Below are 25732 nucleotides of genomic sequence, written 5' to 3' on the forward strand. Positions count from 1 at the left end.
TGATAGTAAAAATAAATTTATAATGTTTTTGACATCCATAGTAATATACCCTTAAATCAAAGGACTCTAAATTAAAAAATCAAAGCCTCCGAGAATGAGAAGACTCCTCCGACTCCGATCCGATGACGGAAGAGATGGTAATCATTCTCCGACGTCGTTTTCATCTTTACCGGACGACGTCGCTCTCAATTGTTTAGCTCGTATCTCAAGATTCCATTATCCAACTCTATCTCTCGTCTCCAAAGGTTTCAGATCTCTCCTCGCTTCCCCTGACCTCGAAGCCACACGATCCTTCATCGGAAACCCCGAGAACCACCTCTGCGTCTGCCTAAAGCTAAACAACAACCCTAATCTCTGCTGGTTCACAGTTTCTCCGATTCCCAAACAGAGATTGAAACCAATCCCTTCGTATCCTCAGCAACAACGGTACCCTCAATCCCCGACCGTTGTCTCAACCGGTTCGGAGATTTACGTAATCGGAGGCTTCGTCAATGGAAAGAGAAGCAGAAGAGTGTTCGTTTTCGATTGTCGATCTCATCAATGGCGTAGAATCCGCAACATGCACTTACCTCGAGCTGCTGCAGCCGCGGATGTGAATGAAGATAACGGTAAGATCCACGTGATGGGTGGCTGCAGGTTCAAGGAGTGTGAGGAGGTTTATGATCCAAAGACGAATACTTGGGAGTCCCCTAAACCATTAGATTTCGCTATTCGGAAGAATATGTTTATGTTTATTGAGGGAAAGGTTTATGGATTGAATGGTTTGAAGTTTAACTTGAAGCCCAATGTTTGCTTACTTGAGATTGAGAGTGTGTTTTACCTAATCTCTGTTTCTGATGGGAATCTATTGTGGCGTGAACCAAAGCAAGGTTTTGTTAGTGTTGAGGTTAATGGGATTGAAGAACTCTCCTCTCATCATTTTGTTGCGGTGGCGGTATCCCGCGGAGGAGGAGGAGCCGGAGGAGGAGCAGGAGGAGGAGGACGAGTCACAGTTTGGTGGAAGTCGGTGACAGAGTTTTTGGAGTTGGAGGCGGAGGAGGATTCGAGTGAGGAATGTGAAACGAATATCTCGTGTGCGGAGATTTTGTTTGAGAGACGTGGTTTGAATGAGCTTTGGGGATTCGTTCAATGGTCCAAAGAAGTGTTCACTGTTGGTGGATTTGACCCTACTTCCAATTTCTTTTTAAACTCTGCTGTTGTGACTTATTGATCGATGGCATTTTTAATTTGTTTCTCCATGGGAAAGACAATGTGGACTGTGGTCTGAAGAGAGGCTAAGGGACTTGGATTGCTTTACATTTTGTGTTTCAATGTTATCGCACCTGGTCGTAAAATGCAGATTTTGTTCGGTTTGAAAGACGGGATGTAGCAGAGCTTTAGAGGAAATCGAATCAATGGATGTAATTTTCGTTCTACTTTCTTGTTGCAGTCTGATACAGTCACACATGGATTTGTATGCTCTAAATGGATGTGTTAAAAGCTCCTTAAGAGTTTGGTGTTTGTTTGGAATCATTCAAGAATGATATACATCAGTAACAACAAGAATAAATCATAGCACCATTCATAACAAAACCAATGGAAATAATACATACTTTTGTTAGGTTCGTATCAAACACATATGACAATCAAAAGGCAGAACCAGTGTTCTTGGATTTCCCAAGCATCATCTCTTTGGCTTCATTAATCTTAGAAGCAAGATAGTGACTGCCTCCAGCGTCCGGGTGGTTTGCAACCATTACTCTCCGATGAGCTTCCTTTACCTTCTCTGCCACAACACTTTCCCTGTTATATAAACACACCACCACACAAAACTCAGTCAATTTTCATTTAAAACTCCTAAACGACCAACAGTGCAAAATAAGATTCAAAAACATAAACTATGGAGGGAGTTTGCTTTGATCTGAGCGGTGTTAAATTGACCCCTAATAACTTGCAGAACAACACTACAAACAGATTTTCAAACCCAACAAAAAACATCTGATGGGCACTGCATATGTTGGATCTATTAACTACAACCACCAAGGTTCTGAAGGGAATCAGCCTCAGTCTCAGGACCAGTTCAATTTGAGTAACAAAAACAAAAAAGATGAAGCAGGTTCAAGAAAGGGACGAACCTAACTCCAAGAATGAGAGCAGCTTCTCGGCGTGTCATAGCACTTTGGAAACCACCTTCATAAAACCTGCGCATTCTAGGCACACGTGGCCTAGCTTTGAAAGCTTGCCAAGCCAATATACCATATCTACCAGCATATGCAGCTGCAGCTACAGCGGCACCTGCGATCATTGGCGTAGCCTGTGTAGCCAAAACAAAAAGGTCAGATACAACAAAAAAAAAAAGGAACACACTTTAGCTTCCGAAAATCAAAGATAAGAAACACTCTCAATTGATATCACAGAACCACACTGATAAGATCATCTCTGTATCCAATTTTTGTTGTGACCGAAACAGAACACTAAGACAACAAACGGATCCTGACTAAAACCATCATCAAACCTATCTAAATTTGAGATTCTTAGGTGTTGTAAACATCGTCTTAGCTGTAAATTTTAAATTTTTTTAATTCGATTAACAAACGAAAATTAGTGACTAAAAATTTCACGATACTCCTCTAATTGTTCAAGGAGAGAAATACATTAATCCAGCTTAAACGGAAACAAGAACAGACCAAAAAAAAAAAGAAGAAAAAAACAAAAACTCACCATAATTCACGTTGATTCAAGCGAAGTATTAGCCCGGAGAAAATACAATCGGATTAATAAATCCCAATAAAAGTTTTTTCGAGTCTCTCGATCGAATTGGGGAATGGGTTTAGGGTTCTTCGAGGGAGAGAAAAAAATAAAAAAATCTATGCTGCGGTGTTTTAATTTGATTTGTTTTCTTCTGGTTTTTTTGCGTGGGCAAGAGGTCGGTTTGATAAGTACTATATTTCCTTTATAAAAAATAATAATGTCGGTTCAACAAAATGGTCGGTTATGTGAGTCAATGCCGGTCCGGTCATTCTTGACATTCTTGTAATAAAAGGTCAAAACTCTCTATATCGTCCGGAGTATGACGGTTTTGTTTCGTTTCTTCCTAAGTTCAATAATATTCTTCAATGAATGTTTGATTGATTTCTCGCCTAATATATTCTGAATGATGTTTACGACTACAATTTTCAAGTTATAAAAGCTATTGAAAGAACTGATACAAAAGGTTTAGATATATAAATTACAACGTCAAATTCCAATTAATACATATCTCGGATTTGTCCAATAATATATTTAAAGAAGTAGAGAACACAAATTTAAAAGGTAAAAAAACATTATCGTCGAATAATAAAATTTATTGTAGCAAAAAATAAATGACTGACGACGCTTACAAGTTACAACTGCACAAATGAATGACGACCAAATGAAGGGAACACATAACTCTTACAACAATCTCGGACGCATCCTTTTAAGTGGGAAAATAATAAATATATTTAAAAGATCAAACCCAAATATAAAAATACCTCAGCTGCCTCCTCCGTTGGTCACCGCAACACCGCCACTCTCCACCTTGGGCGGAGCTGAGAATCTCCGTGGTTTAGGCAATGCAGGTGAAGCTGGATACGAGAGCCGTTTCTTAGCTGATCCCTTGTCTGTGAACCCTTCGTTTTCCTGTGTGGTACCACCTGATGGGCTTTGCGGCTTGAGCCTGGCTCTAGCTGATTTTGTTGGAACCATGTAGCTTGGGAGAGCCGGTGAGCCAGCAAGGCTTTCGTCGTCTCTAACTGATGAACCAGCTATGCTGTGTCTGCGGTTCCTCTCAGACAGGACCGAGATTGTGCTTTTGGCGTCGTCGTCGTTGTTGGATTTTCTCGATGATTGGTTTAGCCTCGAGGGAGTTGGAGGAGAGAAGAAACCGTTTTTGTTTCTTGGTGTCCCTCTTGCGGATGATGGTGTGTTTGGTTGAGTTGAGCCATTGCGGGCAAAAGATTTTGAAGCATCGTTGCGGTTAATAGAGCCCTTGACCGAGGCGGCGGCATTCTCGTTGTTGCTGTTTTGTTCTTTCTCGGAACTCTCTAGTGGACGACCAGCCATCCATCTCTCTAACCAGCTCCAACCCCATGTCGGGTTGCTTGGATCCATGAACATCGGGTTTCCAGATTTAGAGTTGTTCTTCCAGTTTTGCTGCAAACATGAAACATATATAATCATTACAACATTCAAATGAACCACAGATTCAACATCGATGTATCATTCGACAGGGGTTCGTAATACCTGATGAGAGTATGCATAAGCCAATGCCCTTTCTCTTCTCATTGTTGCCTCGTACTTGCTTAGCAAATTTGCTTCAACTTTTTCCTTTGATTGAATGCTATCATTCCAGTTATCCCCGTTCTGAGAGCAGCGACAGTAAGACAGAGAGACACTCTTAGCAATAAGCAAATCAAACCAAAAATTCATAGTTTCAGGTAGAAACGAAGACATAACTGATTAATAGTGTAAGTACGCATCAGTTTTGATATAATGAATAATAATGCTCAGGAAACTGAATTAGTAAACTAGTACTCGGAAACCATCCTACAAAACTATATACCAACCAACTGCTAGGTAAAAGAAACCAATTGAACAAAGTTAGAAACTTTTTGAGTAAAAGAAAGAAAACAAAATCAGATGAATGTGAGAAACAGACCTTCAAGCCAGCTAACTCTTTGGCATGCTTCTGAAGGAGTTGTTTCTGGCGAGCTTGATTCTCTTCAGACATCCTGATTCTTCTAGCTCGAATCTGTGACTGTACACGAGAAAGAGTCTGCATACATTTTAGAGTATTTGCAGCTTGCCGTTTAACAACAGAACCTTCCATCAACAACTTAAGCCTGACCAACCCCCTCATCGCCCGCAGTGCTCTTCTTGCCTGATATTTCAAATGTATTACACAAGATAAGTTTCTACTCAACAAAAGCAGCTTTCTTTGAACATAATCAAGAGTCTTGTACAAACATCATATCAAAGCCAATTCAAAGAGTGGGGATTACTATTACATACCAAATAGCCTCTAAAGATAGTCTGAATCAAGATAGCAGCGGCTTCTTCGTTAGACTTTCCGGCAAATCGAGTAGGTTTAACACGACGAACGACTTCAGGAGCAGAAGAAGACGGAGCTACAGGGATATCAGTGGCTGTAGCATTGACAGCATCTGTTGTCGAAGGAGGGGAAAGATCCCTGTTACGTTCTTCAATCACTTCAGCTACTCTCACCTCACGTGGAGGAGGAGGAGGAGGAGAAGATTGTCTGACATTATTCACCTCAGAAGGATTAGAGATCACACCATTTTGTCCCTCAGCCAATTTTTGTTTCGACTTCTGAAATAAACATAACACCAAACATCAAAGATGTTACTAATAAAGTAATAATACAGTATAAACATAAGAAACAACATCAACATATATATATAAAGTTGAAACCTTTGAATCTGGGCTGAAAGCTTTTTTAACACTTGAAAACCATTTAGCTTTTTTCCCCATCTCTTGTTGTAATCCCTTCACAGGAGCAAAAAAACAAAGTTGAATCTACTGATCTTGATAACGAATAGATCTCGATATATAGGAGCTGAATTAATCAATTGAACTCACTTAAACGATCTCGAATCAGGAAACGTACCTGTGAGAAGAAGACAGTGACACCAGATCTGGGAGCTCAAAAGCCTTTGAAGAGATAAAACCTGAGAGAGGGAGGAGTCAAAGCAAAAGCTCAACTTGATTTCTTCGTATCGGAGAAGACGAAAAGGGCTAAAATGAGAGAATCGATGGGAGAGAGTTTTTTTTGGATCTTTGCTGAGGTGTGAAGATATGTTCGTCTCTTCTTCTTCTTCTTTCACAACATTATCATAATTGCGAATGAAGAAGAGAGAGAGAGAAGACAGATAGATGGATTCAAAGCTGTGTGTGTTTGTGCGTGAAGCCACTAATTGGGCCGCTTTTATGGGCCCCACCCTACTCTTCTTTTTCTTTTTAAAATTTACTATCTTCGTCTCCGTTTTACTCAATTCTTTTACCTTTTTTCCTATAAACTAATCAATTAGCTTATAGAAAAAAGGTAATGATGAGTTTTGTTTCCTAAGTTTCCATAAACAATATTTTGTAAATTTTTATCCTAAATGATATATTAGTGGATAACAAAAAATAATTGACATGGTATATTGGTGTTTTTTTTAATGGGATGTATGGAATTTTCTTAAAGTATCAATAACGTGTAAATAGAAAAAACTATTTGGATCTTTACCTTTTCCTGAAACTGCTATATAATTAATGAACTAGTTATGGGATCTGTAACAGTGACCATATCAAAATTTCAAAATTAATTTTTTTAACTTTATCCGGTAAGACAAGTCCTTTTCTTTTCACCTAATATATATAATAAGAATAAAAAATTGTTGAAATAAAAAGTTTTTATTCGTCTTTTCTTTTTCGATATGGGCTTCTCTTCGTCGTTTTGTGGGGTAAAAACGTAATACTACTACACTCTGTAAATATCTTTTTAATTAATCGAATTAAAGATCGTATTTTTTGTCGACAGATATCAATTATCCAATAAAATTCATCTGCTTAATAATCCGTATAAAGTATGTGTGTTTTTAATACACGCTTACATTTCTACAACCGACAAAACATGTGAACAAATATATATGTCCATCAGTGTTACAGCCTTTTATCATTTTAAATATGCTCTAACAAGCCACCATATACGATACTTAATACTTTCTGGATTTGATAAATCATCACAACTTGTTGATTATTGCACACCAATATCATATTGTATGCTCAGATCCAACCACACTATAGTAAGTAATCTCCAATTGATGAGCAAACATATTATTCGACTCATAATATCTTAACTTCAAATATATAAGAATTCACAAACAAACAAACAATATATAATGGGTGAAGTGAAAACTCGTTTCATAAAACACCGTATAGTTAACTATATGCTGTAATTTTCTCAATTGTCGTATTACCATGATTTTAGGTAAACTTTTTATTAAATGGCAAAAAGACTGTTGACATACAATGAACTAATTAGATGATTAAAATAATAATAATTAATTAGTTAATTTTGGTCCAGTGGATTAAGTATTATATCTACCTAAATCATTGACTTTTTTTGGAGATAAATCCCAAAGGTTCCTTATCGGTGGCCAGCTTGTGTACCAGTCTTATAAACTTTTGTTATTAAAAAAAAAAAAATTTAAATGTATGTCCTATGATCCTATCACTCCATGTGGCGTCTTCTATGCTTCGTTAATAACTTAATAAAAAACCCTTAAGAGCTATTTTCATATGTATATAAATAATGTGAGAACTAGCCGTTGGAATTTGATAATTTTAACTAATCATATGATTTATTGTCAGCAAAAAACATATCATAGTCTGCTGTATATATAAGGATATGCTTCTGATAATTTATAATAATTTTAATAATAGGTATCTCCGAAGTTGGTTGTTAAATTGGGATATGGACATTCCACCTAATAGTATAATTCAAACATTACGAATGAAACAAAATAATAATAATTTAAGCTCTAATGAAACTTTCTCTCCCCGTCGGTCAACTTTGTGTTTCAATTAAACCGGAAAACAAAAAGAGATAACTAAAAACCAAAATTGAACCGAAAATCACAATTTGGCATTATCTGAAAATGTGAAGTGGGCCATGGAAACAAGGTCAGGGCCGTTAGCGATTTAAAGATATTTTTAGCTGAGCCAGAGAGTTTGGTAACGACCCGACACTATGTTTTGTCGTTTTTGTGACACATAGCAACGGTAGAAGATTCCTATATTGGCTAACACATAAACACTGGCTCTCATAAATAACAACCCCCATACTTTTCCTACCAGTGAATTTAATTGAATAAACCGTTTATTACTTTATTTATTGATTGGTCCCATATCTGTATATATCTCCTTTCTGATTTCTGAAATTAATTTTACTACTATTCAACTTTTACTACTTCAGTTCATCTACTTTTTACAGCTCACAATTCCATTTTTTACTACTATAATCATATATCTTAGCATCTGAATTTTACTACTTCAGTTCATCTACTTTTTACAGCTCACAATTCCATTTTTTAAAAAATGTTAATACTAAAGTTAAAGCATTTCTACTAGAAGAATCAAGGGTGAAGAAAAGAATTAGAGCTAAAAATAAGTAAGAGATGCTAAGATATATGATTATAAACTTTCTTAAAAAAAATTATGGTTATAAAGTAGTAATACCGTCAGAAAAAGGTTCATGAGAGTTATTTTTGGGAAATTTGAGTTGAAACAAGAATTGAGAACAACATTCACGAATTGCAAAGAGAATGGAGAGTTACTGGTTTTGATCAAACTAGAGATATGAGTAATTATATATAGTTCACCTTAAAATCCAACAAAGAAGCAAACAATTATGGCTTAAGCTGAGAATGTTCATGATAAGCTACTAGTTCTATGTTTCCTTCAAGACATCATATAGTTTTTGAAATTGTCCAACCAACTAATCAACCATATGTTGATCTAAGGTAAGCATACATGGCTTCTTACACCATTAGACAAAAGATAATCTGTTCTTAGTAACGGCTGCTAGTACTTCTTGATAGGGTTTTACATTGTTTACCTTATTGCTCAATGCTAGGATTATGAATCAGATAGCGAGCGTTGTGTAAGAGGGAAGTAGTCTCCTCGTTTGATGCATCAAGCAAACGCAATTCCTTGATCTCCTCCTGCCATTTCTCAACATGTTCCCTGTGTATCCTGTTTTCATATATGCAAATAGTATAAACACCCCCAATCATGGTACAAACAGCAGCAATTACTATAGAGTCTGTGTTTCAAAATCTCACATGATCAAGCGTTCTTCGAATTCGTTACTGAGTTCCTTAAACATTGTCTTCCCAGTCTCCAACAAGTTAGAAACCTACCAACAAGAAGCATCAATTGATGAACATATTGGTAACCACCATATCAAAGTTTCTTTCAAAACTTAAGTAAGTCATGGAAATAATCACAGCTTACAGTTTGTGTGAAGCTCTCAATCTTGTCAAGAATCTGAGCAATGTTAAGTTCCATCTCATCAGAAGCAACAAGTTTCGTCTCAGTTTCTTCATTCTCAATGGTATTATCAAGACTGATTCCATCATCTCTCGAATCACCTTTTCCTTCTTCATCCTATCAAAAAAATTTCACAGGACAAAATCCAAAAAAATAAGATCCACCACCACAAATCATCATCATCATCATCACGAGATCAATGACAAATTCAGAAGAAAAGAAAAAAAAACATACAGATGGCTTCATGCGTTTCCGAAATCCTCCATTCCCTGTGTCTTCTTCCATCTCAGTGTTCATCGTAACCTGCAATAATTCGAAATTATGCTCATGAAGTTTTACGAACGCAGAAACGTAACGATTATTAGATCACGAAAACAGATTTCGAATTAGGTTTTCAAATCGATGCGCGATTGAATCTGCTAAGTTAAATCACCGCGACAGATTTCGATTCCAAGTCTAAAAACCCATACGATTACAACTCCGAACAACCTAGCTTAAGATTCTACAATGAAACGGGAGAAACAGAGAACTTACGCGATGAAGATCGAAGAATTGTTCCGTACGAATTCTGAGAGACGATGAAGAAGTTTCTAGAGAGAGTGAGTGTAGAGAATGAGGAAGAAGAGCCAATTTTGTTAGTACTCTCAGAACGTGAGAATTTATTTATATAGCGTTATTTTCTGATAAATGATATTTTAATTAAGCAAATTCATGATAATCAATCACTAATTATACTTATACAATGCTAATGACGTAGAGTGACTCAAGAATCAAAGCAACCTGAAGAAAGAAGAACTCAAATAGATTCACTATTTGATATAGAGCCGAGGAATCCGAACATATGCTCTGTTTACAAAAACAGTCAAACAACATATTCACCTAATCGTTTTGCATTAGCTCCTAAAAACAAATGTTAAAACTCCGGGACAAAAAGAATACACCGGAGACTGATGATAAGTTTACACCTTACACTAGGACTAGCTTAACTTAAAGAGTGAGCAACTTCAACTTCGAACTCTGTGTTCACTGCTTTCAAGACTTGTTATAATAACCCCGGGAAGCTGAACTGATACATATTCATCTGATGATGATGATGAAGATGACGACGATGATGACAATACATACTTTGCTTTTGATGACTTTGGTACATCGGATTGTGGTTCTTGTTTTACAGCAACAGGACATTGAGGGATGATGTTTCTCTTTCTTGGAGTAGGATTATCATTTTCGGCATCACTCTCGTCACTGATCACAATCGCATCTGCACACAAACAGAGTAGACTCGAATAAAACTTTCTTACAAGAGAGAATCACATTGTAGCGCTTTAACCAAACACACAAAGGCGCATACCTGCTGCAGTGTTATTATTCACATTATGACCATCAACGACAATAACCTCAGTCTTGAAAGTCACATTGTCATCATCCACCACAATCACCTCCTTCTTGAAAGTCACATTATGATCATCCACAACAAGAGCCTCCTCATTCTTGCCAGTCACATTATTATGATCATCATCCACCAAAGTAACCTCATCAGTGAAAGCCACATCATCGTTACATCCTAGACTGATTTGATTGTTAGCATCAAAGAGCGGTTTCAAAAGTGAACACTGTGATTCAGCCGCACCAGATATCTCTTTTAATCGACCATACTTGTCCACCATCTTCTTCAGCTCCTGTCCTTTCTCTATCGCAGTCAAAAGCTCCTGATTCTTAACCCTCATTTCATTGATGAGGGTCTCTTTCTCACTCTCCATTCTCTTCATCTCCTTCTTAAACTCCTCCGTCTCACTTCTCTCTTTCTCCAACTCCTCGAGCAATCGCTGATTCTTCGCCTCGAGCTCCTTGATCGGGTTTTCAAGATGCAACTTCATCACCTCATTCATCTCATTGACATGCTTAAATTTTTCTTTAAGGATTTTGTAATCATTGAGCAGATTCTCATGATTCTCCTTGAGAATTTCATGTTTTGTCGCTAAAATCCCTTCTTGAGCAAACAAATTGCTTATTCCGGCAGTATCCACCGGCGAGATCGTCTTCTTCTTCCCCGATTTTTCCAAACGAGCTGATGATTTCCCACTCATGACTTTTGAGAAACCCTAAAAAAAAAAACCAACACATAAAGCGTCAAGCTTTTTTTTGCTAGAGCTTCGTAATCTTTCCTAAATTTACAAAATTTCTTAAGATTCTGAAGAAACCCTAAAACCCCAATTCCTTCTAAGCTCCACCGAAAGAGAGAGAGAGAGAGACAATAAAAACAAAAAGCAGTCTCCGATCTCTTTCCAAAAGCTAAACCAAAAAAGTACAACAGAAGACAGAAAACAAAAAAAAATAGGAAAGAAATTTCAAAGGAAGAAATAAATCTTACCCAGATTCGTCAGATGACCAGTAGGCAGTAGAAAGAGAGAAAGAGTTGAATTGCAAAAATGAGAATACCTACTCAAGGCGAAAAAAAAAAGAAAGAAAAGCCAAATCCCTAGAAGCAGAGAAAATGAAGCGGGAATGCGGAAGGACAGTGTACATATTTTAATTCATGATCAAATTAACAATACAGTGTATTTGTTTATTGTTAATCTTATTAACTTAATCCAAGTTTTTTGTTCCTTCCATGTCATCATTAAGCATTTAAGCTAACAAGATTAAGCTAGTTTAATGATGGCTTTGGTTTGAATTTCAAATAAAATACAACCTTATTTCTGAAAAAATCATAAATTCATTAACAGGGTATCTTATAATTAGATTTTATGATGCTAATTGATGTGACAAGGGGAACACAGAAGAAAAAAAGAATAGCAGCCTCTAGCGCAATAAGAGGGTCATAAATTCTGCTTTCCATATCTTTAGCACACATGGCCCTGCTTGTAAGTTGTATGTAACACGCATGCAAAAATCCCAAACGGTGAGACAAAACTGTATTGTAATTTACAACAACAACAACAAACCCGCGGAACCTAAACCTTACGATGTCTTAGACATCATGTCTACTCTCTCTCTCTCTCTCACTCTTTTCTTACAAGCAAAAGCTACAATGACCGGTTTACTTTGATTCCACTATCTGACTATCTTTGTATTCTCTCACCCTATAAAGCCGAGGCGATTTCATTCATCGATTCCATAATCTTCACCAAAGTATTTGTCCACAAGACTGTTCGCCATGACTCTCAGCTCTTCGTTTTCATGGAACTGGAACCTTTCCATTGCATCAATGNGTCTTCTCCTTCCACAAGCTTTGGACCTTCCCCATTTGGTATTCCTCTTAAAACCTAACCACCCAGAAATCAAAACTTACTAGTTATTACGATAGTATCTGGATCCAGAAATGACCACGGGACATCAACATACAGTGGAAGTAAACTCAGGTCTGATTGAGATTTTAAGACCATTTAGTTAGTTGCTTACCAGCTCAATGAACTGAAGACCAAGCCTAGCAGCTTCGATATCAGGAGATCTGACCAGCTCAATAAAACCTGGCAGGCAACCGCCTCTGACAATGGAGACTAAGTGATCTTGAATTATCCTTGGTTTTGTGTCTCCTCCTTCTGCAGATTCTACACAAAGATTTCCCAAGACATAGGCAACTTCTTTCCTTATATCAAATGGTGATGTCGAAAGAAGCCGTAGCAACAATGACATTACTTCAGTAGAATGTATCATTCTCTTGTGTTCAATAGATCCCGCGGCTATATTAGATAGCACCCATGCCGCTTCCTACAGAATAGAGTTCAATGATGAGTGCTTCGTATAACTGTAAAAACCGAAGTGGTATGTGATACTGACCTTCTTTAAAACACGGTGCTCGCTTCTTAAGCACTTTGCAAGCACACCAACGATACTTTCTGAAATTTGATTTGCAATATCAGTATCTTGAATAGTATATCTGATTAAGGTAGATAGTAGTTAACGCAGAAAAGATAACAGATACCTTCAGTGTTCTGTTCACGGATAAGAAAAGTTAATATTGCTTTGGGATCAACAGCGACAAAGTTGCCCACACTTCGTAGAACCTGGATTCAAAACTTTTGTTTTAGAGATAATCAAGAATGCAGCTTTTGAAATATAACTATCAAATAGTAAGTATTTTGTTTTTAATCATTCATGCTAATATCAAAATAAATTAGATCAATGGGACTTAGAAGCAATGACTTGAATATCATAATCTGTGATAATATATGAACTAGAATCCTGTTAGTTTTGGAACGTAAGGTCTCTTCAGGAATTACCGGGATAAGAAGTTGTAGACTCTTTGAGGTTGCTAATCTTTCAAGAAGTAGTTGAAGAATGCCTCCCTTCAAGAGCATACTTGTAGCGATATCTGAAAGGGCAGATAGGTAAACAATGATCCATGCAATTTCCGTGGCAGTTACTTCATCCCTGAATTCAACAATATAGAAATTTTGATCAAATTATCCACTAAAATTGAACAATAGAATATCGATGGCAAGAAGCAACACACTAAGAAGGTGTTACAATTAATAGAGATGTAATTTTGCTCACGATTTCTTTAAGTGTCGAAGAATTGCGTCCAGTATCCCATCGACTTTAACAAGTTGTGCTGCTGCCTTTGGCTCAGGGCCCTATATTAAGGCATGGTGAAAGTAGTGTGTAAAAGGGCTTGTAAATTATAACCAATGTGATCAAATGAGGGCCACGTTTTTCCACACCTTAATCAGATTTGACAATGCCCATGCAGCTGTCCTCACTGTTGAACCCTTGTCAGGAAAAATCATACGTGCTAGAGGTGGCAAAGCCCCTTGAGACAAAAGAACATTTCTCAAATCTTCTCCTTCACCCGCAACATTACCGATAGCCCATGCACACTGCTCAGCCACCGGTGCAGAGCTCTTTTCTGAATATAAAACTGGAAGCATATGAAATCTGATCCGACAAAGATGATAAGAGTAACAACAGACTTGGTTGGCTAGTACAAACCTCCAAGGTGAGCAATAAGCAATGGCAGTGCAGGTAATAGAGCTTTTGTTTCTTCAGGTTTTCCAGCAGCAATGTTTGTGAGACACCACGCTGACTCAAGTAACTGCAGTTAGACAGAACTCGGATCAAAAGATAACAAACCCACTAAAATTGTCTTATTTCAATGCAACTGAGTTACTTGAAATAATCTTACAATATCCAAAATCTACAGTAAAGTGCTAGGCAAATAAATGCAATAACAAAGGGATGGCAATGAAGCATATATAAGACCAATGTAAGAAACCTGTTCGTCGGGAGAGCCAAATGAGAGACACTGCACAAGTAAAGGTATTGCACCAGCGCTGAGGGCAGCTTCAACAGGAGGGAACTCTGATTTTGACAGTAAACGCCTGAGTTCCCGAAGAGCAGTCACCCTCTTCTGCATCGCACCTTTTCCCCTGAAAATTGAACAAGAAGATGTTAAGTAGATACCAGACAAAATTAACGAATTCTACCCAATAGAGTGAGAGCAGCAGAGAATAGCAAACTAGATTAATTCCAAAGCGTCATGGTTTTAACAAGTTGACAACTTCACTTACTGATATTGAACAGCAAACTTGAGTTCTTCCACTGCTTTACTAGCTTGAGCCTCCAATATTGGCTGCTCTTCATCAATCATCATCTCATTCTCAACACAAGCATCCTCAACATCGCCATTAGTACCCACCCTACAAAGCCGCTTTGCCCTAACCAGTAATTCCCTTCTTTCCTTTGCAACCGTAACAGCTTGTTGCCGTCTTCTTTGTCCCGCAACATTCCCAACTATACACCGCGAGAGCAATACAATCAAATCCATGTCACCAATTGAAAAGTCCAATCTTTCTAACAAGTTTAATAAAAGCTCTATACATGAAAACCAATACTAGAATGTGATGTGTAATCCCTGGCTATGAACCATGAAAGTATCTAAATTTTATTCTTACCCTAATCACCAACTAACCTAATTTTCTCGGGAAGCAAACAAGAAACATTCTTTCATCAGTAAGACTAACACTACTACACTCAGGTGCCAAAATTAAACTCAAGGGTTTACGGTAAAACCCAGAACGAAAATAACCTGAAGACTTTATTGGGTCTCTTCGATTAGACGCGGTGCCATCATCTGCCATTGGAGAAGCTACAGCCACCGCTAGTTTCTACGATAGTAGGGTTTGATTCAGTTATTTCACCGGAGCAATTTCTTCGATTTACTAATTTCGCCGTTCCCCCGCCCAGAATAAAAAAAAAAAACACGAAAATTTCGCCGACTCGTATATGTTTTCTAATTTCAAATTAGTCCCTAATATTTCCAAGTATACAATAAAAAACCACTTAACTTTATTATCGATCTCGAAAGCTATATAATAGATCAACGATCGTGGTTTCACGTAATATTTGACGTTTCCTAAATTAATGACGTGGCGACTCTTCATTAGTCACTTACGTACACCGCAATTTAATGTGATGCATGTGAATATCACTCGTTTCCTAGTAATACACGTGTCACGCATCCACATGATTCTCTTCCCCGAACATGTTGATCTCACCATCTGGCCTTTTCTTCACCCACTTTCTTGTCACTTTCTCAGTTCATTTTCTCGAGAAAATTAAAAAACGTAAGAAGACGAAACCTGAAACCAAAGCCAAATTCTCTCGATTAACAAAAATTCATTTGGATCTATCGTCGATGGATCTCATACCTCAGCAGCTAAAGGCCGTAACACTCACACACGTCCGGTACCGTCCGGGAGATCAGCTCGGACATTTCCTAGCCTGGATCTCTCTCGTCCCTGTATTCATCAGCCTCGGCGGATTCGTTTCTCATTTCCTATTCCGACGTGAGCTTCAAGGGATCTTCTTCGGTATAGGTCTCGTGATCTCTCAATTCATCAACGAATTTATCAAAAGATCCGTGGAACAAGCTCGTCCCGAGACATGTACGTTGCTCGAAGCTTGCGATTCCCACGGATGGCCATCGAGTCACTCGCAGTTCATGTTCTTCTTCGCTACGTATTTTAGTTTGATGGGATGTAAAGGAATTGGGTTCTGGTTTGGGTTAAGAAGCAGATGGATTATGAATCTTCTTCATTGGTCTTTAGCTCTTGTTACCATGTATTCTAGGGTTTATTTAGGTTACCACACGGTGGCTCAGGTTTTCGCAGGTGCGACGCTTGGTGGTGTTGTTGGTGCGAGTTGGTTCTGGTTTGTGAATTCTGTGTTGTATCCGTTTTTTCCGGTGATTGAGGAGAGTGTGTTGGGGAGATGGCTTTATGTTAAGGATACTTCACATATCCCTGATGTGTTGAAGTTTGAATATGACAATGCAAGAGCTGCTAGGAAGGATATGGATTCTGCTAAGTCTGATTAATTTGCCTTAATTTGATTTTTGGTAAGTCGATTGATTTGGATCTGATTATGTCTTTAGGATAAGCATGTGGGAATCAACTTTTGCTTTTCTTCTTTAGTTTAGCTCAAGAATATAATGTAGTGACTTTTGCAATTGCAGTATTTAAAACTCTTTAAAGTTAGTAGAGAAATGTGGATCTGATTCTTCATTGATTTCTAAACTGTTTTTAGTTGTCTTAATGCAAATTAAGTAATGTTCTTCCTATGTATTGTATTTGTAGGTTTTTTTTTTGTCATGGTATTGATTATTGACTCAATCTAGATTGATAAAAGGACATCTTGATAGTGGTTTGTCTTGTTTGCTATAGGAGTAAGGTAGTCAGTAGTCACTGTAGCATGAAGAAGACTGTGTGGATAATGTAAAAGCAGTTTGAGGAGTCATTCTTCTTGGGAGTTCATTAGCTTTTCTGCTCATCCTTTAATCCATTTTTTGCATTGTGTAATGACACGAACAAATGCAGTTCTGTTTTTTTTAGTGTCTTGTCTTCAATTTTACCGTAAGCACATCTCATTTGCTTCATTCCTTGCAGGTCGAGAACTTGGGAAAGCTTTGTTTAGCGGCCTTGTTATCCTTTTTATAATTTATCAGGAATCACAATGAGGTGGGAGGGAGATTACATTTATACCTACCATTGTCTAAGACTTTGATGACATTGGTTAGATTAGCAGCTCATCTGATCTGAACATCTCACAGAAAAGAGGAACCTTCACACTTAAAAGTGATCTTTGTATCTTTTTTTTTTTTTCCATTTCTTTCTTTGCGCATTCACTTATCTATTGAAAGAATCAGTTTCGTAAAAGAAAAATACACACGTTTCCAGCATTATTACTTTCCTCTCCCTGTTGCCCAGACCACTGCGTCGCGGCGTTCCTTTAGTTATATAAGTGGATGGTTCGCTCGCATCATCTGAACCTTCAAATTGACTCCCGCCGCTTACCACATGTTCGATTCCAAAAATGTTAACAACGTTTGTCTCGGACACTTTTGGTGTAACAAGCATTGTGGTAACTTTAAGTTTTGTAAGTTCGCCCGTCACCATACGAATCGATTTTGCTGCGCATGATGGAGCAGAGCACCCGCGACATTGATTTCCCAAAACGGTTCGGAATATTTGGGCTTGTTCCAGGCCAGAACTAAGGCCCAGTCGTTTATTGGGAAGATATGTACAAAATGATAGCCCAATCCAATAATGATTAGGAAATGCAAAAAAAAAACAATTATAATTACCCTCTTCAGTCTTCAGACCTAATTTTATAATTTTACTTTTAATTCTTTTAAACTTATGATAGATACCCTCTTCAGACCTAATCTTAAAACTTTATAATTTTAATTTTATTTCTTTGAATCTTAAGATTTTTTTAAAGAACCTCTTGAAGAAAAGAAACACCATTGAGGCAGGTGCTCTAATTTAATCCCTAAAACTGTCAAGGGTTGTCGCCTCTGGCTTGTCTCAACCTCTCCACACACATGGAGGAATCCGCCGACGAGGTAATCGTCTTATGGATTTTCTTCTTATTCAGTCTTATAACCTCTTGTTTCTCAATTTGTGGTTTCTTACTTCACAAGTATATGCATGAAATATACTGTTAGTAAGGTTTCTGATTCTATCTTTGTACTTTTAGGGAATGCATAAATTGTTGCCAAAAGTCAGGTAAATTGAATCGATAGTTGTCTTTTTTTTTTCTTCTTCTTCTTGTATATGTAAAAGTATGAATTGATGCATTCTGTGTGTACAACGTTCTTGTCACGTTCGTTGATATACTGTATGGGTGTTATCGAATAATTTCAGTGACTATGGGAGGGTTACTGTTTCGGGCTATAACTTTAGGCAGACTCCTCTTGCCGATGTCGAGAGGGCGTTGAGAGAACATTTCACTTCATGTGGAGAGATCACGGATGTATGTGTTCACATGAGGTATTTTTTTTTGTGGCTTCTTCTTCTTCTTCTTCTTCCTCCAATTTTGTTCCAGAGTTAAAATGATCTTACTAAAGAAAACAAACTTGTTGTTACATGAATATGATACAGAATTGGTTATATATATTTTATGGGAGAAGGCGCAGTCGATAAGGCCATGCAACTTAATGGAAGTGATGTGGGAGGATGGAATGTCTCTGTTGAGCCTTTTCCGTTTCCCGAACATGCAAACGAGTAATCCACACTGCCATTTATTATTTAATTTTCATTTGAAGATTTCCCTATCTTATATAATTCATTTGAATTTATTCATCTCATGCAAAATCCTATTATTGCAGTAGCGTTGTGGTAAGAGTTGAAGGATATGACACTTCCCTTAGTAAGATTGATATCCAGAGCGCTTTGAGTAATCTGTTCTCTTCATATGGAGAGATCGAGTGCCTCATTATTCTCGAGGGGTAGGGTTTCGTTGTGTTGTGCCTTCTTCCTCCCATTTTTCCTAATTAACTCTCAAGTTATATCAGTCTCTCTTAACTTTAAAGACTTGTCTCTTGTTGATCTTTACAGCTATGCACAGGTTAATGTTGAAGGAAAAGACATTGCTGATAAGGCGCTTGAACTTAATGGGAGCGTCATGGGAGGACGCAAATTAGCTGTTGAGGTTCTTTGTAGACCGTATTTACCCACTACCCACATGCGCCGCCGCTACAGGTGGCCACTACCTGGTCTCCAACCATGTACGACACTAAATTTATTCCCGGTTCTCGGTTCTTTCTTGATAACGACAAAGTATTAAAACTTCTGTGGTTTATTTTAGATCCCGACAGCTCTACCAGTGATGCAGCCATTCCACAAAGCAGGTAAATAAATTGATTTTTTTTTATTACAAGTCAAGACGGCTTTACTATGGTTCTTCCAAAACCTGTTCCCGTCTTTTAAATTTCTGTGCTTTTGCTTTTGGTATTAATTCAGGAGTGAAAGCTCCAAGACTCCAGATAAACCTGTTGAGAAGAAAAGGAGGTTTAGTAAGGAAGATGCTACAGCTACATCCATTCCTACTTTAGTTGAGAAGCAAACACCTGATCTAGCTGGGCTAGTTGTTGACGATATATGCATGGGCGACGGCAAGACGAAAGCTGATCCTGGAAAATGGGTATGTGCGCATTTATTTAGGTCTTAAAATTTCAAGACAATGATATCATCACATGATTACTACAATGTCATATAGATTATTGAACAAGGTGGCAGTGTGGTAAATAATGTGGGTACGTAGTTATAGAATTGGTGGTGGATATGAAAGCAAAACAAAACTAATGCCTTATTTGAGACCTAAGCGCACCAAAGAATCATTTTGGATAGGAACTGAAGAAACAAGATATTTGAGAGCACCAAAACTATTTAAGCTTGTAACTTGCAAAATATTTGTTGAAGCTCATTCTGTCGTCTCTGATTGCAGGTTACTGTCCACTATACTGCAAGGCTTCATAAAAATGGGAGGATTTACTATTCCACCTGTGGAGGGCATCCTTATGAGTTTCGTGTAGGTTGGTATTATAACGAGATTCGAAAATAAGAGGCTGTAATAGTAGTCGTCTTTGACTGTTACTTGGATGCTCATATATGTGCTTTTCGTTGTTGTTGTTAATTACACGCAGGTCTTGGACATGTCTTTCCGGGATTGGATTATGGCATTCTTGGTAACCTTACTGGTTTCTCTTCACTATGTTCAAAATGTGTATCATCATGTTGTTTTGATGTATATTTTTTTTGTAAATTTTGAAGGCATGTGTGTTGGTGGCAAAAGAAAGCTTACAATCCCTCCAGCATTGGGGTAAGTAAAGCGGCGCCTTTGCAGATCATTTTGATTTATCTTTGTTGTCATGTTTTTATTCAACCTTTTTAATATTTTGATCATGATAATATTTTGTGTGGCTCACAGACATGGTGTGGAAGGTTTTCGTGACACTATTACTCCTGAGGCCTGGCTGGTGTTTGAAGTTGAACTTCTTAGTTTAAAATAAATAAATAAATAAAACTTCCTTTGAATTAATACATGCATAATTAAGTTTTGTTTGGTGTGTTCTAGCTTTTATTGTTTTCAACCGGCCTTTTGTGTACCCTAGCAAATTGTTATATTGACTTTTACTACTAGTATTCACATTCCAATTAAAGTATCAAGCAGCATCTTTAAGCGGCAATCCGTATTTTAAGAAATTAGTTTATAAATTACGTTAAGATAAATTAGTTATGGGGATCTCCGCAGATCAATACGGAGATTGAACAATTACATATCAAATTAGTACTAATAGAAAACAATCTACAGTGAGCAATGCTATATACGACAACTTCTATTATGAAATGCATCTTTTAGTAATATAGCTTAAGGACGAATGGGCTATGGTACACATTTCTAAACATAAAAGCCGATAAATGCTCATGCAAATTGTGTTGTCAAAGAATCATGCAAATAGTCGGTTCCGGTTAAAACCAGATTTGGTCAGCACCGACTGTACTCGAAAGGAGGACCATCAACGAATGTTAAAATTGATTTTTTGATTGATAGTAAAATACAAATCATGAGATCAAGCTGTTGCTGCATACAAGTTTAAGTAGATTAGTTGATTGCATCAAGTGGTTCTTACTTCATATCCATCGTACCAGTTGGTTTGGTCCGGTACACTCTACTGCCTTAGTTCTTGAGATTTTGATTGTAACAATGGTTAGTTAAACAGATGAGTATATTATAAAATGTTGTATGAATATTAAAGACTAAATAACAACACACAATGATGCAAATATTTTTAGCAATTGCTTCGTTTGAGCACAATGGAGACATTATTGTTGTGAGAAATCGTTTCAACCATCTAAAGCATCTCTTCGAACCATTGTTGTGCATCATTAAAGTAAGTACCTCCCAACCATATAACCATCCTCTCTAGTGTCTTTGCGTTTCTCACCACCAATTCAATGAACGAAGCCAAGAGTTTCGACGTCGCATCATTACAACCCAACATCTTATAGATCTCCTTTGATGTAGGAAACACCTCACATGTTGATCTCCAACTTTGATCCGGAAATAAACCTTTCAAGCGATGCATATCCTGTAGAGCATAAAAAAAGCAAACTAATCAACACTAGTGATTTTTTAAAAAAAAACTATACAATCCTGCTAGCCAATTATTAGTTAATTTCTGCAAAAAAAATAAAAGAGGCTTGTGGTATAGATACCATTATGCGGTGGATGTCCATTGTGTGTAACGTTAGCTTCTTTAATCCAGGTGAATTTTGCAGTAACCTTGATATACCAGGGATAATAGATCGAACAAACTCTGTTTTAACAATCAAAGTTTGGACCTTGAGCGTTGGGAAAGGAACGGCGAGAGATAGAATCTAATTACAAAACCAGATGAAATGATAATTTGGTCACGCACTAATGAAACATTTGTTAGAAACCCACTTAGCTAGGAATTAAGTTCATGTTTTAGGGAATTGCGCGCAACATATATGTACCTGAAGAAGGGTTTCCCCAAGAGTAAGCCTCTCTACGTTGTGTAATTTTGCTAGCATCTCCAGCTCCATGGTTTGATAAAGATCAGCAGTCGAGGGAAGGAGTATTTCACTGATAATTTGAAGGTCAGCTTCGGCCAAAGAGGTGACATCCACTAAAGTAGATGGTCTACCATAGTATTTCAATTTCAAATAATGGATGTGTGGCGCTACAATCATAACTGGCCCTGAAAGAGGAAAGTTTATCTCCAATCTCCTCAGACTCGGTGATTTACTCAGATCAAGACGCTCAAGTAATCTGCATGTATCCAGTTTCAAGCTTTCGAGGTTTGGACAGCCAGAGAGAATATTATCAATGGACTCATCTGGAAGTCTACAATAAAACAGCGACAAGTTCCTTACACTGTGCATTAGGGATTTCCAAGACACTGTGCATCTGGGAATCATATCACAAAAGCTCTCTAAGATGAGTTGCTTTAAGATCATCTCCATTGTATTTCTCTATTCTTTTCTCTAAAATAGAGTAACTCAAAAATAGAGCACTGTTTTCCTCCAATGTATTACTCTATTTTCACCTCTATAATAGAGTTAGTGTAAAAAAATAGATGTTAGAATAGAATTGCTCTATATATAGAGCAATCCTATTATTTTCTCTATTTTAGAGTAAAATATAGAGTAGAGTTGGAGCACTCTATAATAGAGATTTGACTCTAAAATAGAGTGGGGTTGGAGATGCCCTAAAGAGAAACTTAGATAGAAGATATCTGGAAAACTGTAAGTCTTGTCAGCGTAACAACTTAAGATGGCCACAAATAGCTTCTGCACATTGCGGGACAGAGCGAACTCGATCCAGTTATTAACCTTACTGTAACCAACCCTCATAATAAGATTGCAACTAGTGATATTGGGAGCCTTGTAGGATGTTAGAATTCGGTTTATCGCTTAATCCTTGAGTCTAAACCCATCGATGTCGAGAGAAGGTGTCTCGCACCATACATGCCTCCACCGTCTGGATAAGACGCAAGTTGTCATGGCCAAATCGGTGGGAAGAAATGAGAGAATATGGTGAAGGATGTCATCTGGCATAGAGTTGATGAAATCTGCACAGCGTTGGATTCTGCAGTGGTTATGGTTTTTACCACGTTTTCGGCGCCTCCGTCTCCCTCGCCTGTTCGCCATGATAAAGCAGACGTTTTAGGGTTTCTTTTGTTTGCACAATACGTATACGTTCTTATTAAAATAATAAATATCATTGCCTTTTGTAAATTTTGCAAAAAATAAAAATAAATAATAGTAATAATAAAATATAAAAATAAAAACTATTGCCTTTACGTTCCGGTTTTTTCTACAGTATATATTTGTTCCTGCGATAGACTCTTTACAACTTTACATCATCCTTGCAGTGCAATAGTTTTACATGATTGCGAATTTTTTAGTTTTACAGAGTCCTCTTTTTATTTTTCAAAACAATCTAGTAAACCACGATCGAGGAACCATCTGAGAACCGTGTCCTTTGTCTCTTTGGGCTAATGTGTTCATACATATAGTTGTGAATCTCTACTAGTTTGTTTGACCATTCTTTTTTATGTTCTACACTTGAAATTGCAAGGCTTGAATCCGGATCAATGCTGGATATCCAAATACGGGGTCTTTTTTTAACTGTGGAGCAGCTATCTTCATTATTGGATGGTATTGGTGAGGGTGCTAACTTTGATTGAATAATGCGTCTGCAAACTGCTAATCCACTTGTTTTTGAAAGCTCCTTGACATGTATGAAGATTTAGCAGCTGGTTCATTATTTATGAGAATACTGTCGAGTTTTAGGTTTTTGCGTTCACATTGAAAGAGAACAATAGTTATATATATAGCCTTTGTAGGTTGGTCTCCGTGTGATTGTCGTTTTTGCTGTGTCTTCACTGATCAGTACACGCAAAAGGGAAATCTTTTCTCCGTCTAAAGCGGATCTCTAAACTCTCTTTTCTGATAGAAACATAAGTTCTCTCATACACACACACACACATGTGGTGAAAAGTGATGTTTGAAGCGTAATGCTTAAAAATTAATAATATCTAAAAGTTTCTAGTTGGACAAATAGAAAGTGTCAAAAAGGAAGAAAACTTGTGGGTTGAATTTTTGGTTCTATATCATGCTTTTGCTTTAGTTTGATTTATTTGACTTAACTGTGGTTTTCGGTTTATTCAAATGACGAAAATTAAATTGAAGAGAGATAAGGGGTTCAATCTGGTTCTCCTCAATTCGAAGAACCGACCTGAAATTCGATTTGGTTTAGAGTACATCAAATGGTTGGATTGGACTGAACAACAACCACACAAAAATTATGTTCATGTGTATTCCATTTTCCCATTCGTTATTGTTGTTTTGGTTATAAGTAGAAAATACATACTTGTTCGCATGTATGTAAGTAGAAAACAATCATGTCAATCAATAAATGTATATTGGGTTTATATTTTTGATGGGTTTTAGTGAGGAGGATATAGGTAGTGACCTAGTGGGAGACAAGAATTGATATGGGAGAGTTGATTGTTGCTTTTCCTTTTTTTCCCCCAAAAAGATTTCCACTCTATGTTTTAGTCATTTCCAAATCATAACATCAAAAGCGAGGTCAAATTCATACTTCATATGTCGTAAAAAATTTATCAAGGATTCTGCTTTTAGACCATCAACTTCTAGTGTTCTCTTATTATTATTGCCCAATATATTGCAATCTTTTTGGAATTGGGTCCATTTTTTTTAATCCATATATAACTCCATTCAAAAATTTGAGTACATTTTTCTTTTAAAATATATATATCGGATTAAAGTGTGGACATGAAAATCTGAAAATGTACACTTTTAAAGTCTTTGGATTGAAGTCTCCCCTTATTATCTTGTTTTGTAGTATGTTAAAATTTACGAATGATCGAGTAGTAATATATGAAAATTATATTTGTGATTCCATATAAGTGACAACTAGCAAAGACTTATTATTCACGTCGATAATGATAAGTGGACATCTTAAGAAGCAAAAAGGGGTTTTCGTTTCACACTGAACAAAATGACACCAATGATTAAACTAATAAGAAACTTAGATTTAATTTGTTTTCTATTAAGATTCGTTTCAAAGCAGTCAAAGTCGTACACAAAGAAGATTAATAAAAAGAAGAACTAAAGTAGATATATTGAGTAAGTTTTTTTTTTTTTTGTTGGTCCTTGGAATCTTAAGTAGTTGGGTTTACCCATATAGATGCACTTGTTAATCTACATATACGATAGGGAACCACAAAAATGTTAAAAAATCAAAAGTAGATTAAGAATTGGTAAGAAGGTAGATTAAGAAGTTAATCTCCACAATAAAGTAACAAATCATTTAAAAATTACATAAAATAAAGTGGTAGATATCATAAAGACCCTAAAAATCTTATTCGTCCGTTGCGAATAGTGAAAGAAATAAAAGAAATGTTTTGTTCAAAAACCATTAATAAAATAGTATAAAAAAACGTACAAAAAAAAAAAAAACCAAGTGAAGACAAAACGAAAACAGAACACAGTGAAGAGAAGAGGAAAGAGAGAGAGAGAGAGAGAGAGAGAGAAGAAGAAGAAGATGATGCTTTCTCGGAGACCCGTCTCGAGTCCGGGTCGGGTCGAGAAATATCCACCGCCTTTTATGGGGTTTCTGAGGAGTAAGAGTAACGGCGGAAGTACAAGTAGAAGCCGAAGCAGAGGAAGGTCACGCGCGAGTCCTCTCTTCGTTCGCCGGAATAAATCAGCTGCGGCGGTTGCTCAAGAACCGTCGTCTCCTAAAGTTACTTGCATGGGTCAAGTCCGAGTCAACCGATCGAAGCCCAAAATTAAACCCGAATCTCGAGATAACCCGACCCGACGACGATGCAAGTGGATCC

General features: G+C 37.2%; 9 protein-coding genes, 2 long non-coding RNA genes and 1 pseudogene across 12 annotated transcripts in view; 6 read left to right on the top strand and 6 right to left on the bottom strand.

Annotated features, from left to right (window-relative positions):
* Positions 62-1329, top strand: LOC104768470 (F-box/kelch-repeat protein At5g03020-like). The gene has a single exon (XM_010492467.2). The coding sequence runs from the start codon at positions 95-97 to the stop codon at positions 1208-1210; it is 1116 nt and encodes a 371-aa protein (XP_010490769.1). The 5' UTR covers positions 62-94; the 3' UTR covers positions 1211-1329.
* Positions 1470-2889, bottom strand: LOC104768469 (mitochondrial import inner membrane translocase subunit TIM14-3). The gene is made up of 3 exons (XM_010492466.2): positions 2701-2889; positions 2115-2293; positions 1470-1782 (listed from the first exon to the last, which is right to left on the bottom strand). Exons 1-3 carry the CDS (start codon positions 2701-2703, stop codon positions 1626-1628), a joined length of 339 nt encoding a protein of 112 aa, XP_010490768.1. The 5' UTR covers positions 2704-2889; the 3' UTR covers positions 1470-1625.
* Positions 3259-5893, bottom strand: LOC104768471 (protein IQ-DOMAIN 1-like). Its single transcript, XM_010492468.2, has 6 exons — positions 5627-5893; positions 5431-5505; positions 5011-5328; positions 4658-4879; positions 4243-4362; positions 3259-4152 (listed from the first exon to the last, which is right to left on the bottom strand). Exons 2-6 carry the CDS (start codon positions 5488-5490, stop codon positions 3493-3495), a joined length of 1380 nt encoding a protein of 459 aa, XP_010490770.1. The 5' UTR covers positions 5491-5505; positions 5627-5893; the 3' UTR covers positions 3259-3492.
* On the bottom strand, positions 8359-9707 carry LOC104768472. The gene is made up of 5 exons (XM_010492470.2): positions 9589-9707; positions 9289-9357; positions 9019-9171; positions 8847-8920; positions 8359-8757 (listed from the first exon to the last, which is right to left on the bottom strand). Exons 2-5 carry the CDS (start codon positions 9349-9351, stop codon positions 8622-8624), a joined length of 426 nt encoding a protein of 141 aa, XP_010490772.1. The 5' UTR covers positions 9352-9357; positions 9589-9707; the 3' UTR covers positions 8359-8621.
* On the bottom strand, positions 9848-11548 carry LOC104768473. The gene is made up of 3 exons (XM_010492471.2): positions 11426-11548; positions 10406-11156; positions 9848-10315 (listed from the first exon to the last, which is right to left on the bottom strand). The coding sequence occupies exons 2-3, from the start codon at positions 11139-11141 to the stop codon at positions 10059-10061; spliced, it is 993 nt and encodes a 330-aa protein (XP_010490773.1). The 5' UTR covers positions 11142-11156; positions 11426-11548; the 3' UTR covers positions 9848-10058.
* LOC104768474 (importin subunit alpha-9) lies at positions 11841-15256 on the bottom strand. The gene is made up of 11 exons (XM_010492472.2): positions 15083-15256; positions 14565-14787; positions 14270-14423; positions 13987-14089; positions 13719-13903; positions 13552-13631; positions 13278-13428; positions 12980-13061; positions 12835-12893; positions 12457-12765; positions 11841-12320 (listed from the first exon to the last, which is right to left on the bottom strand). The coding sequence occupies exons 1-11, from the start codon at positions 15132-15134 to the stop codon at positions 12219-12221; spliced, it is 1500 nt and encodes a 499-aa protein (XP_010490774.2). The 5' UTR covers positions 15135-15256; the 3' UTR covers positions 11841-12218.
* LOC104768475 (lipid phosphate phosphatase gamma, chloroplastic-like) lies at positions 15576-17236 on the top strand. Its single transcript, XM_010492473.1, has 2 exons — positions 15576-16393; positions 16941-17236. The coding sequence occupies exon 1, from the start codon at positions 15692-15694 to the stop codon at positions 16370-16372; it is 681 nt and encodes a 226-aa protein (XP_010490775.1). The 5' UTR covers positions 15576-15691; the 3' UTR covers positions 16373-16393; positions 16941-17236.
* On the top strand, positions 18178-18776 carry LOC109131309. The gene is made up of 3 exons (XR_002036932.1): positions 18178-18326; positions 18438-18560; positions 18665-18776. It is a non-coding gene; the product is annotated as an uncharacterized LOC109131309 (long non-coding RNA).
* LOC104768477 (peptidyl-prolyl cis-trans isomerase FKBP15-3-like) lies at positions 18961-19969 on the top strand. The gene is made up of 4 exons (XM_019241744.1): positions 18961-19063; positions 19144-19186; positions 19299-19479; positions 19783-19969. The coding sequence occupies exons 1-4, from the start codon at positions 18961-18963 to the stop codon at positions 19897-19899; spliced, it is 444 nt and encodes a 147-aa protein (XP_019097289.1). The 3' UTR covers positions 19900-19969.
* LOC109131308 lies at positions 19980-20418 on the top strand. The gene is made up of 3 exons (XR_002036931.1): positions 19980-20023; positions 20109-20157; positions 20266-20418. It is a non-coding gene; the product is annotated as an uncharacterized LOC109131308 (long non-coding RNA).
* Positions 21128-23012, bottom strand: LOC104768478 (annotated as a pseudogene).
* LOC104768479 overlaps positions 25274-25732 on the top strand; it is a 1543-nt gene continuing 1084 nt past the window's right edge. Inside the window, exon 1 of one of the 2 annotated variants that reach the window (XM_010492477.2) lies at positions 25274-25468. In XM_010492477.2, coding sequence (XP_010490779.1) covers positions 25435-25468 — 34 coding nt within the window. In that variant the 5' untranslated portion in view covers positions 25274-25434. Of the gene's footprint in view, positions 25694-25732 lie in introns of both variants that reach the window. The other variant, XM_010492476.2, reaches the window with a different exon arrangement.

The sequence above is a fragment of the Camelina sativa genome, chromosome 20 (genome assembly GCF_000633955.1).
Source record: "Camelina sativa cultivar DH55 chromosome 20, Cs, whole genome shotgun sequence".
Classification (NCBI taxonomy): Eukaryota; Viridiplantae; Streptophyta; class Magnoliopsida; order Brassicales; family Brassicaceae; genus Camelina; species Camelina sativa.

What these genes read in the sequence shown, in the direction of transcription:
- LOC104768473 (XM_010492471.2), bottom strand. Translation starts at nt 11,141, where the DNA reads ATGAGTGGGAAATCATCAGCTCGTTTGGAAAAATCGGGGAAGAAGAAG. An exon ending in GAATAATAACACTGCAGCAG is followed by an intron (nt 10,316 to 10,405) that starts GTATGCGCCTTT and finishes GTTTGTGTGCAG; the next exon opens with ATGCGATTGTGATCAGTGAC.
- LOC104768471 (XM_010492468.2), bottom strand. Translation starts at nt 5,490, where the DNA reads ATGGGGAAAAAAGCTAAATGGTTTTCAAGTGTTAAAAAAGCTTTCAGC. An exon ending in AAGAGTTAGCTGGCTTGAAG is followed by an intron (nt 4,363 to 4,657) that starts GTCTGTTTCTCA and finishes CGCTGCTCTCAG; the next exon opens with AACGGGGATAACTGGAATGA. An exon ending in CTTATGCATACTCTCATCAG is followed by an intron (nt 4,153 to 4,242) that starts GTATTACGAACC and finishes TCATGTTTGCAG; the next exon opens with CAAAACTGGAAGAACAACTC.
- LOC104768475 (XM_010492473.1), top strand. Translation starts at nt 15,692, where the DNA reads ATGGATCTCATACCTCAGCAGCTAAAGGCCGTAACACTCACACACGTC.
- LOC104768477 (XM_019241744.1), top strand. Translation starts at nt 18,961, where the DNA reads ATGGGAGGACGCAAATTAGCTGTTGAGGTTCTTTGTAGACCGTATTTA. An exon ending in ACTACCTGGTCTCCAACCAT is followed by an intron (nt 19,064 to 19,143) that starts GTACGACACTAA and finishes GGTTTATTTTAG; the next exon opens with ATCCCGACAGCTCTACCAGT. An exon ending in GCAGCCATTCCACAAAGCAG is followed by an intron (nt 19,187 to 19,298) that starts GTAAATAAATTG and finishes GTATTAATTCAG; the next exon opens with GAGTGAAAGCTCCAAGACTC.
- LOC104768472 (XM_010492470.2), bottom strand. Translation starts at nt 9,351, where the DNA reads ATGAACACTGAGATGGAAGAAGACACAGGGAATGGAGGATTTCGGAAA. An exon ending in GGAAACGCATGAAGCCATCT is followed by an intron (nt 9,172 to 9,288) that starts GTATGTTTTTTT and finishes TTTTTTTGATAG; the next exon opens with GATGAAGAAGGAAAAGGTGA. An exon ending in TTGAGAGCTTCACACAAACT is followed by an intron (nt 8,921 to 9,018) that starts GTAAGCTGTGAT and finishes TCTTGTTGGTAG; the next exon opens with GTTTCTAACTTGTTGGAGAC.
- LOC104768469 (XM_010492466.2), bottom strand. An exon ending in GCTCTCATTCTTGGAGTTAG is followed by an intron (nt 1,783 to 2,114) that starts GTTCGTCCCTTT and finishes TTTATATAACAG; the next exon opens with GGAAAGTGTTGTGGCAGAGA.
- LOC104768470 (XM_010492467.2), top strand. Translation starts at nt 95, where the DNA reads ATGAGAAGACTCCTCCGACTCCGATCCGATGACGGAAGAGATGGTAAT.